The sequence below is a fragment of the Cebus imitator genome, unplaced genomic scaffold (assembly GCF_001604975.1).
Source record: "Cebus imitator isolate Cc_AM_T3 unplaced genomic scaffold, Cebus_imitator-1.0 Scaffold568, whole genome shotgun sequence".
In the NCBI taxonomy this organism is placed as follows: Eukaryota; Metazoa; Chordata; class Mammalia; order Primates; family Cebidae; genus Cebus; species Cebus imitator.
This window is the reverse complement of record NW_016107883.1, coordinates 483,564-500,121: the sequence shown is the minus strand read 5'-3', so window position 1 is coordinate 500,121 and position 16,558 is coordinate 483,564. Positions and strand designations below refer to the sequence as shown.

General features: G+C 42.5%; 1 protein-coding gene across 1 annotated transcript in view; it reads right to left on the bottom strand.

Moving 5' to 3' along the window:
• Positions 1-6,080, bottom strand: part of TXNRD3 (thioredoxin reductase 3) — a 68,217-nt gene extending 62,137 nt beyond the window's left edge. Inside the window, exons 1-2 of the mRNA XM_037734034.1 lie at positions 5,992-6,080; positions 173-347 (exon numbers count right to left, since the gene is read on the bottom strand). Coding sequence (XP_037589962.1) covers positions 173-347; positions 5,992-6,080 — 264 coding nt within the window. The remainder of the gene's footprint in view (positions 1-172; positions 348-5,991) is intronic.
• Between the last annotated feature and the right edge of the window lie 10,478 nt (positions 6,081-16,558).

The following is a 16,558-nucleotide window of genomic DNA, read 5'->3' as shown; positions in this document are numbered from 1 at the left end:
TGTGTGTGTGTGTGTGTGTGTATGTGTGTGTGTGTGTGTGTGTGTGTAGGAAGACAAGTGAGAGAAAATGGGATGCAGGCTGAACAAGCTGTGCTCTGAACAACCTCAGCTACCCTCACTGAGAGTTCTGTGGCCCATTTGGCTTTGCTGCACCAAATGCTCTCTTTTTTACCCTGGAATCCTTGGCCATCTGTATCCACTGGCTCTCCCACTCCAGCCAGTGCCACTCAGGAGAGCTGTGATAAGGGGCGACCTTCTTGTGGCACAGCCCCAGGGGCAGCTGCTGGGGTGCAGAGAATCCCAGCTGTCCCTGGGCTGTTTGGCCAGCTAAGCAGCCATCCGTTCGGCTGAATGGTTAAATCCAGGGCTAAAGCTGAAGCTTAAAACTCTGAAAAGCAAAAAAAAAAAAAAAGGAACCTGGGGCCAAGGAGGCTGATCCTGACTTTCTGCTTGAGTCATTTATGCTTTTCAGCTGATTCATTCCATCTGGAGGCTTTGTTCACACGAGGAATTTCCTGGATGGAGGGAGAGCAGGTGGGAACCAAGCATGGGGACTGGGAACAATGGACGAAGTAGCTTTATTGTCTGGACTCACTCTCTCCCTTTCTGCAATTCACACACGCCCACACACCCACACACACACACACACACTTTCTCTCTTTATTCACACTGATGCACTGCACACACATACGCCCTGTCTCAGATGCAGCACACTCACACTGCCCATGCAGCAGCCCTGCCACAGCCTGGTCCTGGCAGGAAACAGATGGCTGCTCAAATGGGGTACTTGGAAGGGCTTAGATAAAGGTGTGGGCAGGGCTAGTTTTGTTAGGCAGTGCGTCCAGCTCAGGGAACAAGTTGCTGTGGTCTAAAGCAAACACAGCCATTCTGTGCCCTCTGCCAGGGCCTGGCCTACGGGTGTCTGTGTGACCCACAACTGCCCAGTGTCACTCCTGAAGATTGTTGAAGGCTTCCAGGAAACATTTCCTTTGTTCAGAGAAAGAGGGCTACAGGAGGACAGAGCCCTTTTTGCACAGAAGAAGGAACAAGCCATAAGTCTCTATGGCCTTCATTGGTGTTAAGTCTCAGGTGCCCAGAAGGCGAAAGTGGTGGAGGCTTGGCACCTTTGACCTAGATTTCAGAGGATGCACCGGAAAGCCTGAGTGCCCAGGCAGAAGCCTGTCACAGGGGTGGAGCCCCCACAGAGAGACTCTGTTTAGGCAGTGCCCAGTGGAAATGCGGGATTGGAACCCCTGCACAGAGTCTCTATTGGGCACTGCCTAGTGGAGCTGTGGGAGCAGGGCCACCATCCTCCAGACAGCAGAATGGTATAGCCACTGGGTGCATGCAACTCCAGACTGGAAAAACCACAGGCATTCAAATCTCCACCCCTGTGGCTTTGCTGGGCAGAACCCACATGGCTGCCCAAGGCCTTAGGAGCTCACCCTTCACACCAGTATGCCCAGAATGTGAGACAGGGAGGCAAGGGAGATTGTTCTGGAGCTTTAAGACTGAATGTCTGCCCTGCTGAGTTTCAGACTTGCGTGGGGACTGTTACCCCTTTCTTTTGGCCAATTTCTCCCTTTTGGAATGGAGAATGTTTACCCAATGCCTGTGTGGGAAGTTAAAAAGTTCCTCTTTAAAGTTTCCTTTCTTGTTAAAGAATAAATCATAAGTGTGCTAATAATACTTTGTTAAGCCCTATCCTATGTAGCTGTTAGACATGCCATGCTTATAGGCACATAGTACATTCTATGTCCTTGTACTTTAACCAAGATATCTGTGTTGGATGTGCTCATGGGCATGTACCAGCTCTCCATTGCTTTTACCTGTTTAAAAAAATTTTAAGTTGTTAGCCAATCGGGTTTTAGTTTAGATTGTAAGATCTGGCTCCAGCCAATGGATATCAGACATAGCAGTAAGGATGACCCCAAATGCATAAGGGATAAATTTGTCTGTTTTCCTTTGTTTATTGTACTCTTGTGGCAAAATGGCTAGTGAGAGTACCTTTCCTGCAGTCCGGAAAGTAAAAATTGTGTTGCCGAAAGATCCTTCATCTCAGTGCTAATTTTTCTTTGAGGCACCAAACATCTATTTCCAACAGCCTGTGTCACCATTGTATCTTGGAAACAAGTAACTTGTTTTTAATTTTACAGGCTCACAGCTGTAAGGAACTTGCCTTGAGCCTAAAATGAGACTTTGGATCTTGGACTTTTGAGTTGGTGCTGGAACAAGTTTAGGCTTTTGGGGACTATTAAAAAGAGATGATTGTATTTTGCAGTGTGAGAAGGACATGAGATTTGGAGGACCAGGGAAGGAATGTTACTGTTGGATGTTTGACCCTCTAAATCTTATAGTGAAATCTGATTCCAAATGTTGGAGGTGGGGCTTAATGGGAGGCATTTGGGTCCTGGGGGTGGATTCCTCATGAATAGATTAATGTCCTCCCTGGGGAAGGATGCATGAATTCTCACTCTACTAGCTCCTGAGAGTTCCCCTGAGAGCTGGTTGTTAAAAAGACCCTGGCCCCTCCCCGTCTCTTTCTTGTTTCCATTCTCACCACGTGGTCTCTGCACATGCTGGCTCCCCTTCACCTTCCTTTAAAAGTGGAAGCAAGCCAGGCGCAGTGGCTCACGCCTGTAATCCCAGCACTTTGGGAGGCCAAGGTGGGCAGATCACGTGGTCGAGATCGAGACCATCCCGGCCAACATGGTGAAACCCTGTCTCTACTAAAAAATAAAAAAAAAAATTAGCTGGGCATGGTGGCTCTTGCCTGTAGTCTCAGCTACTTGGGAGGCTGAGGCAGGAGAATCACTTGAACCCGTGAGGCGGAGGTTGCAGTGGGCCGAGATTGCGTCACTACACTCCAGCCTGATGACAGAGGGAGACGCTGTCTCAAAAAACATAAAAATAAAAACAAATAAATAAAAGTGGAACCAGCTTGAGTCCTCACTAGGAGCAGATACTGGTGCTATGCTTCTTATACAGCCTACAGATCCATGAGCCAAATGGACCGACCTCTTTTCTTTATCAATTACCGAGCCTTGAGTATTCCTTTATAACAACACAAATAGACTAAGGCCACATCATCAACTGTCTCCAGGGCTGCTCCAAAGTCCGTTTGCTCCCTAAAGCACAGATTGGACTGGATCCCTCCTCTGCTCCAAAAATCAAGACTTCTCTACTGCCTGCCTTAGGGGTCAGGCTTTGTATCTCGTTTTCAAGACCACTATTTTCATGATGCAACCACACTCTCCATAATCCTTCCAACATCCCATGCACGTAGCGCTCTTGGCGCTGTCACATCCCCCACTAGGTCCCCCCATTTCCTTTACCCCATTAGCCCACTGTTCTCTACAAAGGGGTTCTTGACAATGGTCCAGGGATAATTTGGGGAAGTCCATTTAGGCCTAATCCAACTCAAAAGCACTGATGACTCAGGCAAACCTTTTACTGAAGATTACATACAGATGAAAGAGGGGGTTTTATTAGTCCTTTGTGTACCTATAAAGGAATACCTGAAACTGCGTAATTTATAAAGAAAAGAGGCTTATTTGGCTTATGGTTATGCAATCTGTACAAAAAAGCACAGTATCTGCTCCTGGGGAGGCCTTGGGAAGCTTCCACTTATGGCAGAGGCAAAGGAAAGCAGATGTCACATAGCAAGAGAGGAACCATAAGAGAGAGGAAGAGGTGCCCGACTCTTTTGAACAACCAGCTCTTGCATGAACCAATAGAGTAAGAACTTATTACCACAGGGAAGGTACCAACTCCTTCATAAGGGATCTGTCCCTATGACCCAAACACCCCCCACCAGGCCCCACTTCAACACTAGGAGTCACATTTCTTTTTCTTTTTTAAATTTCTTTTTAAATTTTTTATTTACTTGGGCTGTTGGGGAACAGGTGGTGTTTGGTTACATGAGTAAGTTCTTTAGTGGTGATTCGTGAGGTTTTGGTACACCCATCACCCGAGCAGTATACCTGCACACAATTCGTAGTCTTTTATCCCTCACCTCCCTCCCACCATTTCCCCGAGTCCCCAAAGTCCATTGTGTCATTCTTATGCCGTTGCATCCTCATAGCTTAGCTCCCACTTGTGAGTGAAACATATGATGTTTGGTTTTCCATTCCTGAGTTACTTCACTAAGAATAATAGTCTCCAATCTCATCCAGGTCTCTGTGAATGCTATTAATTCATTCCTTTTTATGGCTGAATAGTATTCCATTATATATATGTTTATATGTAATATATATGTGTATGTATGTACACATACATACCTACATACCACAGTTTCTTTATACACTCATTGATTAATAGGCATTTGGGTTGGTTCCACATTTTTGCAATTGTGAATTGTGTTGCAATAGACATGCATATGCAAGTATCTTTTTCATATAATGACTTCTTTTCCTCTGGGTAGATACCCAGTAGTGGGATTGCTGGATCAATAGTAGTTCTACTTTTAGTTCTTTAAGGAATATCCATGCTGCTTTCCATAGTGGCTGTACTAGTTTACATTCCTACAGCAGTGTAGAAGTGTTTCCTGTTCACTGCATCCACGCCAACATCTATTATATTTTGATTTTTTGATTATGGCCATTCTTACAGGAGTAAAGTGGTATCACACTGTGGTTTTGATTTGCATTTCCTTGATCATTAGTGATGTTGAGCATTTTTTCATATGTTTATTGGCCGTTTGTATATCTTCTCCTGAGAATTGTCTGTTCATGTCCTTAGCACCACTTTGATGGGTTTTTTTTCCTTGCTAATTTGTTTGAGTTTGTTGTAGATTCTGGATATTAGTCTTTTGTCAGATGTATAGATTGTGAAGATTTTTTTCCCACTCTGTGGGTTGTCTGTTTACTCTGCTGACTGTTCCTTTTGCCATGCAAGAGCTCCTTAGTTTAATTAAGTCACAGCTATTTATCTTTGTTTTTCTTGCATTTGCTTTTGGGTTCTTGATCATGAAATACTCGCTTAAGCCAATATCTGGAAGGGTTTTTCCAATGTCATCTTCCAGAATTTTTAGTTTCAGGTCTTAAGATTTAAGTCCTTAGCCAGGCATGGTGGCTCACATCTGTAATCCCAGCACTTTGGGATGCTGAGGTGGGTAGATCACCTGAGGTCGGGAGTTCCAGACCAGCCTGACCAAAATGAAGAACTCTGCCTCTACCAAAAATAAAAAAATAGCTGGGCATGGTGGTGCATGCCTGTAATCCCAGTTACTCGGGAGGCGGAGGCAGGACAATTGCTTGAATCCAGGAGGCAGAGGTTGCAGTGAGCCAAGATCATGCCATCGCACTCCAGCCTGGGCAAAAAGAGCGAAACTCCATCTAAAAAAAAAAAAAAAAATTTAAGTCCTTGATCCATTTTGAGTTGATTTTTGCATAAGGTGAGAGACAAGGATCCAGTTTAATTCTCCTTCATGTGGCTTGTTAATTATCCCAGAACCATTTGAATAAGGCATCCTTTCCCCATTTTATGTTTTTGTTTGCTTTGTTGAAAATCAGTTGGCTGTAAGTATTTGGGCTTATTTCTGGGTTCTCTATTCTGTTCCATTGGTCTATGTGCCTATTTTTATACCAATACCATGCTGTTTTGGTGACTATGGCCTTATAGTATAGTTTGAAATCAGGTAATGTGATGCCTCCAGATTTGTTCCTTTCACTTAGTCTTGCTTTGGCTATGCAGGCTCTCCTAAAATGCTCCTACGAATTTTAGGAGCCAGTATATTTTTCTTATAGGGACCTTCTCAGAAAACAATAAGGGATCAATTAGTTGTTTTCATTAGCTGTGTGTGATGTTACTAGTGCTTACAAGTTGGTTTCCTCTTTCTTCCTACTGAGGGAAGACAGCACCTCTCAGCCTTGGGTGGGGCCATGTGGCCAGCACTAGCCAGGGGAATGTAGAGGGAAGTGGTGGGTCACCCAGATTGGGAAAGCTGGCACTCAGAGCTGCAGTCTGGGAGGCTCACTCTACCCTGCTGACCTGCCCTCAGAAGCCGCATGTTCCATACGGTATAGTTCAAGCACAGTGGAGCCTCCGTTAGCCAGGATTTCCCAGCCCCTCCACCGCATTTTGCCTGAATGAGAAATAAAACACGATGGTGTCAAATCCCCAATTTTCCTTTTTTTTTTGAGAAAGAGTCTCACTCTGTCACCCAGGCTAGAGTTGTAGTGGCACGATCTTGGCTCGCTGCAACCTCTGCCTCCCGGGTTCAAGTGATTCTCCTGCCTCAGCCTCCTGAGTAGCTGGGACTATAGGCATGTGCCACCATGTCCAGCTAATTTTTGTATTTTTAGCAGAGATGGGGTTTCACTATGTTGGCCAGATGGTCTTGATCTCTTGACCTTGTGATCTGCCTGCCTAGGCCTCCCAAAGTGCTGGGATTACAGGCATGAGCCACTGCACCCGGCCGCAAAAATATTTTATACAATTCTCCCCACTGTTTTCTTTTAAGAGATAGGGCCACGCTCTGTTGTCCAGGCTGGTGTACAGTGGCGTAATCACAGCTACTGCAGCCTTGATCTCCTAGGCTCAAGTGACCCTTCCACCTCAGCCTCTCAATAGCTGGGACTGCAGGTGTGAAGCCACCATACCTGGCTAAGATTTTAATTTTTTTTTAGTTTTTTAAGTGTTATTTTAGATTCAGGAGGTACATGGGCAGATTTGTTAAAAGAGTATACTGCATGATGCTGAGGTTTGGGCTTCTCTTGATACCATCACCCAGATAATGAACATGGTCCCAATAAGGAGTTTTCCAGTCCTTGTGGAGTCCCCAGTGTCTACTGTTCCCATCTTTACGTCTGTGTGTACCTGATGTTTAGCGCCCACTTATAAGTGAGAATATGTGATATTTGGTTTTCTGTTTCTGTGTTAATTTGGTTAGGATAATGGCCTCCAGCTGCATCCATGTTGCTGCAAAGGGCATGATTTTATTCTTTTTTTATGGCTGTGTAGTATTCCATGGTGTATATACTCCACATTTTCTTTATTCAATCTGCTGTTGATGGGCACCTGGATTGATTCCATGTATTTGCTATTGTGACTTGTGCTACAATAAACATGTGAGTGCAATTGTCTTTTTGGTAGCACAATTTATATTCCCTTGTGTATATACCCAATAATGGGGATGCTGGTTCGAATGGTATTTCTATTTTTAGCTCACTGAGGAATCTCCAAACTGCTCTCCAGAGGGGCTGAACTAATTTACATTCACACTTGCAGTGTGTAAGAATTCCCTTTTCTCCACAACCTCCCCAACATCTGTTCTTTTTTGACTTTTAAATAGTAGCCATTCTGACTGATGTGAGATCGTATCTCACTGTGGTTTTTCTCTGATAGTTATGTTGAAAAGTTTTTCATATACTTGTTGGCTGCATGTGTGTCTTTTGAGAAGTGTCTGTTCACATCCTTTGCCCACATTTTAATGGGGTTATTTTTTTTCTTGTTGATTTTTGAGTTCCTTATGGATTCTGGATATCAGTCCTTTGTTGAATGCATAATTTGCAATTTTTTTTTCCATTATGTAGGTTGTCTGTTTACTCTGTTGATAGTCTCTTTTGCTGTGCAGAAGCTCTTTAATTAGGTCCCAATTGTCAATTTGTTTTTGTTGCATTTGCTTTTGAGGACTTAGTCATAAATTCTTTGCCTAGGTTGATGTCCGGAAGAGTATTTTCTATATTTTATTCTAGGATTTTGATAGTTCAAAGTCTTACATGTAAGTTTTTAATCCATTTTGAGTTAATTTTTGTATGTGGTTGAGAGGTAGGGGTCCAATTTCATTCTCTTGCATACGATTCTCCCAGTTTCACAGTAGTTTTCCCAGCACTATTTATTTACTAAAGAGTCCTTTCCCCATTGTTTATTTTTGCTGATTTTGTTGAAGACCAGCTGATTGTGGTGTGCGGCTTTATTTCAGAGTTCTCTCATTTGTTCTATTGGTCTATGTGTCTTTTTAATTAAAAGAAATTTTTTTGTAGAGATGAGGTCTTACTATGTTGCCCAGGCTGGTATTGACAAAATATATAGATGCTAAGTGTACAGCTTGAAGAGTATTGATAAATGTAGACACCATAGCCACTACCCTAATCAGAATAGGGAACATTTTCATCCCTCACAAACATCCCTTAAGTCATTTTCCTGTCAATTTCCATCCCCCTGCCCAGGCAGCTGTGTTTTTAGTTTGCAGGGAACAAATCTTGTACTTCTTTGGTTAAATTCTTTTTGAAGCTATTGTAAGGGGAAGCTTCCCAGTTTCATTTTTTGATTGCTCATTGCTAGTGCATAAAATAAAACTGATTTTTGTTTTTCATACCCTCAACCTTGCTCATCTTGGTTATTAGCAGTACTAAAATGTGTGTGTGTGTGTGTGTGTGTGTGTGTGTGTGAATCTCTTGAGAATTTTCTACATACAAGATCATGTCATCTGCAAATAGAGATAGTTTTACCTTTTCCATTTCAATCTGGAAGACTTTTATTTCACTTTCTTGTCTAACTGTCCTGGCTAGAACCCCCAGTGCAATGTTGAATATAAGTGGAGAAGGCAGACACTCCAGTTTCTGATCTTGCAAGGAAATCTCCCTATTAGCTTTTTCTTTTCTTTCTTTTTTTTTTTTTTTTGAGATGGACTCTTAATCTGTCACCCAGGCTGGCGTGCAGTGATGGATCTAAACTTATTGCAACCTCTGTTTTCCGGATTCAAGCAATTCTCCTGTCTCAGCCTCCCGAGTAGCTGGGACTACAGGCATCCACCATCATGCCTGGCTAATTTTTGTATTTTTAGTAGAAATGGGATTTGCCATATTGGCCAGGCTAGTCTCAAACTCCTGACCTCAAGTGATTCGTCTGCCTTGGCCTCCCAAAGTGCTGGGATTACAGGCGTGAGCCACCGCACCCAGCCCCCTTTTGGCTTTTAACATGGACAAAGCAAATTACCTTTCTACTCCACCAGCCCTTTACTTCTTGTTTGTTTCCGAAGACAAACAAGACAAGGCACCTTGTCTGGGCATAGTGGTTCATGCCTGTAGTCCCAGCACTTTGGAAGTCCTAGGCGGGTGAATCACGAGGTCAGGAGATTGAGACCATCCTGGCCAACATGGTGAGACCGCATTTCTACTAAAAATACAAATAATAGCTGGGCGTGGTGGTGCATGCCTGTAGTCCCAGCTACTCAGGAGGCTAAGGCAGGAGAATCACTTGAAATTGGGAGGCAAAGGTTGCAGTGAGCCAAGATTGCACCACTGCACTCCAGCTTGGGTGACAGAGGGAGACTCTGTCTAAAAAAAAAGACACGGCACCTCACATAACTCCCCCATCCAGTACACCCTCCGTACTGGTTGCCAAAGTATTCATTCCAAAAACAAAAAGTCTTTGAATAACAACAGCTGTTGCTAAATGAGATCCCTTGGTACCAAGCTTTCTGGACAAGTACTCCAGGTAATGTCGGCACCATTCTCACGTCCTTCAGGGAACTGAGGCACAGAGAGATTCCATGAATTGCCTGGTGGGAGGGGCCAATGTAGAAAGAAACAGAGCTCAGCCTTGCACCCCATCCCATGTCAGCACTGTGCTGTTCTGCTTAAGAGCTGGGTAATATGGTCACTTCCAGCTTTGAGGAAGGCTTTTTTTCCCTCCTCTTTTTTGTTCTGAAAATTTTCAAATGCATAGAAACAGTGAAAGAATAATATAGTGGACTCTAAAATATATGTCACTTACAGCCACCTAATGTTAACATTTCTTTTCCAAACCGTTTGAATATGAGGTGTAAACATTATGGCACTCCACTCCTAAATATTTCAGCATACATTTCCCAAGAACAAGAAGATGAATATTAATTCCACAGTATCATCTAGGACACTGTCCCATATGTATAGCATTCCCCAAAAACCTAAGTATCTTTTGATAGCTTTGCTGTTATTGGATGCTGTTATTTAGTTCAGCATCCAATCAGGATTCACTGCTGCATTTCAGTGCTATGCTTCCTTCATTTCTTTTAAAAATTGTTTTATTATTTTATTTTATTTTTTAGAGACAGTGTCTCACTCTGTCACCCAGCCTGGAGTGCAGTGGTGCAATCATGGCTCACTGCAGCCTTGACTTCCTGGGCTCAAGCCCTTCTCCCACCTCAGCTTCCTGAATAGCTTCGAGTACAGGCACACACCACCACACCCAGCTAATTAAAAAATATTTTTTCCACCCAATGGCTTTAGTATCTTTTGATGATTTTTGCCTCATTCAGTTAATTCTCTGAGGATTTCAAAATGGCAATTTAAAAAATCTCAGATTCCAGTTGTATTTGTTAGCTGGCATTCTCTTTTTGTAGAGAAGAATCTCCCTTTCCCATTCACTCTGTCACTCTCTCCCTTTCTTCCTCCCTTTCACTAGAATAGACTAATAAATTTAAAACCATTAAATGTGCTATAAGCCATTTCTTTTGGAGATAGGATCTTGCTACATTGCCCAGGCTATCCGTGAACTCCTGGCCTCAAGTGATCCTGCCACCTCAGTCTCCCAAAGTTTGGGATTATAAGTGTGAGCCACCTCACCTGGCTTTGCCTTTTTAAAGCCACATTTTTTGTTTTATTTTCTATGACATTGACCTTTTGGAAGAGTCCAGGCCAGTTGTTTCCTAGGATGTTTCTGGGTTTGTCTAACTATGTCCTCACCATTAGATTCAGGTTACACTTTTGATGAGAATACTGCACTGGAGAGGTTATGTGTTCCTAATTGTATCACTTGGGGAGGGACATTGTGTCAGATGGTCCCAGTATTTGTGATGCTAAATTTGGTAATTGGTTAAGGTAGTTACTGCCAGGTGTCATCATTGCAGTATGGTTTTCCCTTTTTAATAAATAAATCTATGGCGAGGTGACAGGGAAGGTGTTGTGACAGTTTCACTCATGGCAGCCTAGGACTGAGTTCTCCCTTCCCTGCAACAGAAACACAATTTCCTTTGGTGCAGGAAAAAATGAGCACAGATGTCTTGGTGGCCCTCTGAATACTCAGTGGCTGTTGGGCCCTGTGGCCAGGTATGGTGGCTCATGCCTGTGATCCTAACACTTTGGGAGGCCAAGGTAATCCCAGCACTTTGGGTGAATAGCCTGTATCCCAACAATTTTTCCACCCAATGGCTTCAGTAGCCTTTGATGATTTTTGCCTCATTCAGTTAATCCTCTGAGGGTTGCAAAATGGCAGTTTAAAAAATCTCAAATTCCAGTTGTACTGGTTAGCTGGCATTTTTTTTTTTTTTTTTAAAAAAGAATCTCCCTACCCTCTTTCTCATTCTCTCTGTCACTCTCTCCCTCTCTTCCTCCGTTTCACTAGAAAAGACTAATAAATTTAAAACCACTAAATGTGCTATAAGCCATCACTCTTTCTAGTCTTCTCGATGTTCAGATTGCCCCACATTTGGACACTGGGAGCCTAGGAGGCAATTTTTTTCTAATCGAGCACATGCCTGTACCTCAGAAAATTGGGGTTCTGTTGCTGGGAAGGGGAAACTGGGTGCCAGGTAGCCACAAGCAGACCCCTCCAGGGCCTCAGTTTTCTGGGCCTTAGAAAGGGGTAATAAAACTCTAGGATGATTTTGAGGACTCAATGAATTGGTTCTGGCTTAACTACGTGAAAATCATGTGTGCTTGTGTCCTGGAGCCTGGCACAAAAAAGGTGCTCAAAAAGCTCTGCTTCCTTTCCCCTCCTTTCCTCTGCTTCCCTTGCCACTGCCTTTATCCTCCTCCTACTTTAGATCAATAGTGTTGCATTATCTTCACCTGCTTGCTCCTCGGTTTTCTCATCTGTGAAGTGGGGATACAGAACACACTGGGTTGTCATGAGGCTTACCTATGCTGCTGTAAGTCTATGGAATTCCAAGACTCCCCAAGGATTCTTCATAGTGGGAGTGAGGCCACCAGAGTCTCATGGTCACCCTTGGCTCTCACTCGTTTTACTGAATTAGTTCAGCACAGATGTCTTGGTGGCCTCTGAATACTTGGTGGCTATTGGGCTTTGTGGCCAGGTATAGTGGCTCACACCTGCAATCACAGCATTTTGGGAGGCCAAGTTGGGAGGGTTTCTTGAGCCCAGGAGCTCGAGACCAGCCTAGGCAACATAGTGAGACCCCCCCATCTCTACTATATGTATAAATTAGCCAGGTGTGGTGGCGTGTGGCTATAGTCCTGAGAGGTAGGATTGCATGAACCCAGGAGGTCAAAGCTGCTGTGAGCCGTGTTGGTGCCACCACACTCCAGCCTAGGCAACAGAGTGAGACCATGTCTCAAAAAAAAATTTGGCCGAGATTATATATATTTAAGGTATACAATGTGATGGTTTGATATACGTATAAATTGTGTAATGCTTATCACAATGAAATTAACAAATCCCTCACCATCCATGCTGTGCTTTTGATCCTCAGAACTTATTCATTCTTTTTTTTTTTTTCAGTTGCAGTCTTGCTCTGTTGCCAGGGCTGAAGTGCAGTGATGAGGTCTGCTCACTGCAACCTCCACCTCCTGAGTTCAAGAGACTCTCCTGCTTCAGCCTCTGAGTAGCTGGGATTACAGGCACCTGCCACCATACCCGGCAATTTTTTTTTTTTTTTTTGTATTTTTAGTAGAGGCAGGGTTTCACCATGTTGGTCAGGCTGGTCTTGAACTCCTGACCTCAAATGATCCACCCTCTTTCGTCTCCCAAAGTGCTGGGATTACAGGCATGAGCCACCATGCCTGGCCAGAACTTGTTCATCTTATAACTAAAGTTTGTACCCTTTGAACATTTCTCCATTGCTCCCACTTCCTAGTCCCTAGTATCAAATGTTCTATTCTGCTTCTATGAGTTCAACGTTTTTAGATTCCACATATAAGTGAGATCAAACAGTTATTTGTCTTTTTGTGCCTGGCTTATTTCACTTAGCATAATGTCCTCCAGGATCATCCATATTTTCATAAATGGCAGGATTTCTTTCTTTTTTACGGCTGAAGAAAACACACGTGTGTGTAAAACATTTTATCTGTTCACCTGTTGATGGACACAGCTTGTTTCCATGCTTTGGGTATTTTGAATAATACTGTAATGGACATATGGGAGCAGATATATTGCCAAGATTTCATTTTATTTAGATATATAAAAGAAAAACTCGAGACTGATTAAATTTAAGAGTTTAACTGAGTAAAGGACAAGTTACAAATCAGGGAGCCCCCAAATCAGAATAGGTTCAAAGAGACTTCAGTGCTGCCAGTGGGGTTGCAGAGGATTTTTTTTTTTTTTTTTTTTTTTGAGACGGAGTTTCACTCTTGTTACCCAGGCTGGAGTGCAATGGCACGATCTCGGCTCACCGCAACCTCCGCCTCCTGGGTTCAGGCAATTCTCCTGCCTCAGCCTCCTGAGTAGCTGGGATTACAGGCACGCGCCACCATGCCCAGCTAATTTTTTGTAGTTTTAGTAGAGACGGGGTTTCACCATGTTGACCAGGATGGTCTCGATCTTTTGACCTCGTGATCCACCCGCCTTGGCCTCCCAAAGTGCTGGGATTACAGGCTTGAGCCACCGCGCCCGGCCGCAGAGGATTTACGGACAAGGAAAGGACATTGACATACAGAAAATGGATGTGAGATACAGAAATAGCCAGATTGGTTATAGCTGGGTTACAGACTTATTTGATCACTGAGCATTTGGCCACTTGTGAGTAGTTGAAGTATGTCTTCTGTGATTGGCTGAGACTTGGCTACCTGTTACAAGAGTAGATTATAGTCTGTTTATACATCCAGTTAGATAACAGCTCACTATTTATGGGGAAACCTTTAGGCTGAACTTACAAGGAAGCAGCTTTAGGCTAAAGTTAACTACACAGAAATAGGATTACTAGATTGTATTTACTTTTGGGGGAATTGCCATACTTTCTCGCATAATGGCTCTACAAATTTACATTCCCACCAGCAGGATACAGGGTTCTCTTTTCACCAACACTTCTCATGTCTTCATTATAATACCCATCCTCACAAGCGTGAGGTGATCCTCACCATGGTTTTAATTTGCATTTTTCTGATAATTAGTGATGTTGAGCACTCTTCATATGCCTGTTAGCTATTTACATGTCTTCTTTGGAAAAATGAAGTCCTTTGCCCATTTTGTAATCAGATTTTTATTTATTTTTGCTATTGAGTTTTGTGAGTTCCTTATACAGTATATTTGGATATTAAGCACTTATCAGATACATAGTACACAAATATCTTCTCCCAGGTTGCCTTTTCAGTTCGCTGATTGTTTCCTTTGCTGTGGAGAAGCTTTTTAGTTTGATGTAGTACCATTTGCTTATTTTTACTTTTGTTGTTTGTGCTTTTGGTTTTATGGCCTAAAAATTATCATCAAGACCAATGATAAGCTTTCTGCCTATGTTTTCTTCTAGGCGTTTTGGGGTTTCGGATCTCACATTTAAGTCTTCAATTCATTTTGAATGGATTTTTGTGTATAGTGTAATACAAGGGTCCAATTTTCTTCTTTTGAATGTGGTTATCCAGTATTTCCAGCTCCAATTATTGAAGAGACTTGTTTTTCCCCATAGTGTGCATATTATTGGCACCATTGTCAAAGATTAGTAGAAATATATGCACGGGATTATTTCTGGGCTCTCTGCTTTTCTGCATTGATTTATGTGCCTGTTTTTATGCCAGTATCATATTCCTTTGATTACCATAGCTTTGTAATATAGTTTGAAATCAGGAAGTATAATGCCTTCAGCTTTTTGCTTCTTTCTCAAGATTGCTTTGGCTATTTGGGGTCTTTTGTGGTTCCAGATGAAATGTTAAAATTGTTTTTTTCTATTTCTGTGAAAAATGCCATTAGAATTTTGATAATGATTATATTGAATGTGCAGATTACTTTTGGTAGTATAGCCATTTTAACAATATTAATTCTTCTGATCTATAAACATGGGCTATCTTTCTACTTATGTCTCCTACAATATCTTTCAACAGTGTCTTACAATTTTTAGTATACAATTTTTTGTGTAAATCTTTCTTTCACTTCCTTGGTTAAATTTATTCATATTTTATTCTTTTTGGTGTTATTGTAAGTGGGATTGTTTTCTTAATTTCTTTTTGAATAATTTGTTGTCAGAAATCAATACTAGGAAGATTCTGGAAAATTCACACATGTGTGGAAATTAAACAACACACTTTTGAGCAGCCAATGAGCCAAAGAAGAAATCAAAAGTGAAATAAACAAGTATCTTGAGACAAATGAAAATGAAAACACAAGGTACAACTTATAGGATGCAGCAGAAACATTTTTAAGAGGGAAGTTTATAGCGAGAAATACCTGCATTAAGAAAAAAGAAAGACGTAAAACAACCTAATTTTATATTTCAAGGAACTAGAAGAGGAACAAAGTAAGCGCAAAAGTTAGCAGACTGAAGGAAATAAAAAAGACGACAGCAGAAATAGAAACTAGAAAAACAACAGAAAGGATCAACAATAAAGATCTATAAAATTAACAAACCTTTAGCTAGACTAACCAAGAAAGAAGAGACTTCACATTAACAAAAGTATAAATGAAAGAGGAGACATTACAACTGATACCACAGAAATACAAAAGATCATCATCAGCTACTATGAACAATTATACACCAAGAAACTAGATAACTTAGGAGGAGAAATGGACAAATTCGCAGAAACATACCATCTATCAAAACTGAGTCTTGAAGAAACAGGAAATCTGAACAGACCAATAACTAGTAAGGAGATTGAATTAGTAATCATAAACCTCCAAGGAAAGGAGACAAAGGACAGCCCAGGGCCAGATCTGACCACACCTTTACTCAGTTTTCCCTGCGCCCCCCACCCCTTACCCCTCTTAGCCTGTCTCCCTCACTTCCTTTCTTCTGAGGTACTCCCCCAGGAAACCACTTGCACCAGAATCCCCTACACTGGCTCTGCTTGTAGGGAAGAAGTGGAGGACAGAGGGGGTGGAGTGGGGCGTGCCAATTAAGTATTTTGAATGCAACTAGCAGAAACCTTTGTTCCTAAAGATTCTCTGATCACACCATCTCTGGTATGTTTACTGGCTTCTTCACTCTGCACTGAGCTATTTTGAGTCTCAGAGCCTTACTGCTCTTTCTCATTCATCCTTTCCTCCTCACCCCTTTCTTTCCAAGTTGCCAAAAGGAGCTCCATCTAGTGTTGCCCAGCTCGGTTTCAGGCACACTTTTGCAAATCAAAGCCATTCAGCATCTCAGAGGGACAAAAAGGGGCTTAGTTGAAGGTAGCAGTGTCTATGAATGGCAACCATCTGCGTGCTCCCTTATACATAGGGTCCTGTGTAAGAAGCCTACACACAGTGCCTGGCACACTGCATTCCACACATGGTATGTACACTCCTTGGGCAATGCCTCCTAAATGCTTAGGACCATTCCCTGTCCTCCCGCGGCATTTAGAATAAAACCCACACACAGACCCTGCCTCACAAGACCCGACATGATTTGGGTCTTACTGCTCCTCTGCCCTCTTCTCATTTTCCAGCCATGGGATGGACGCTCTTTCTCTTTTCCTTCTTGAGAGTCCCA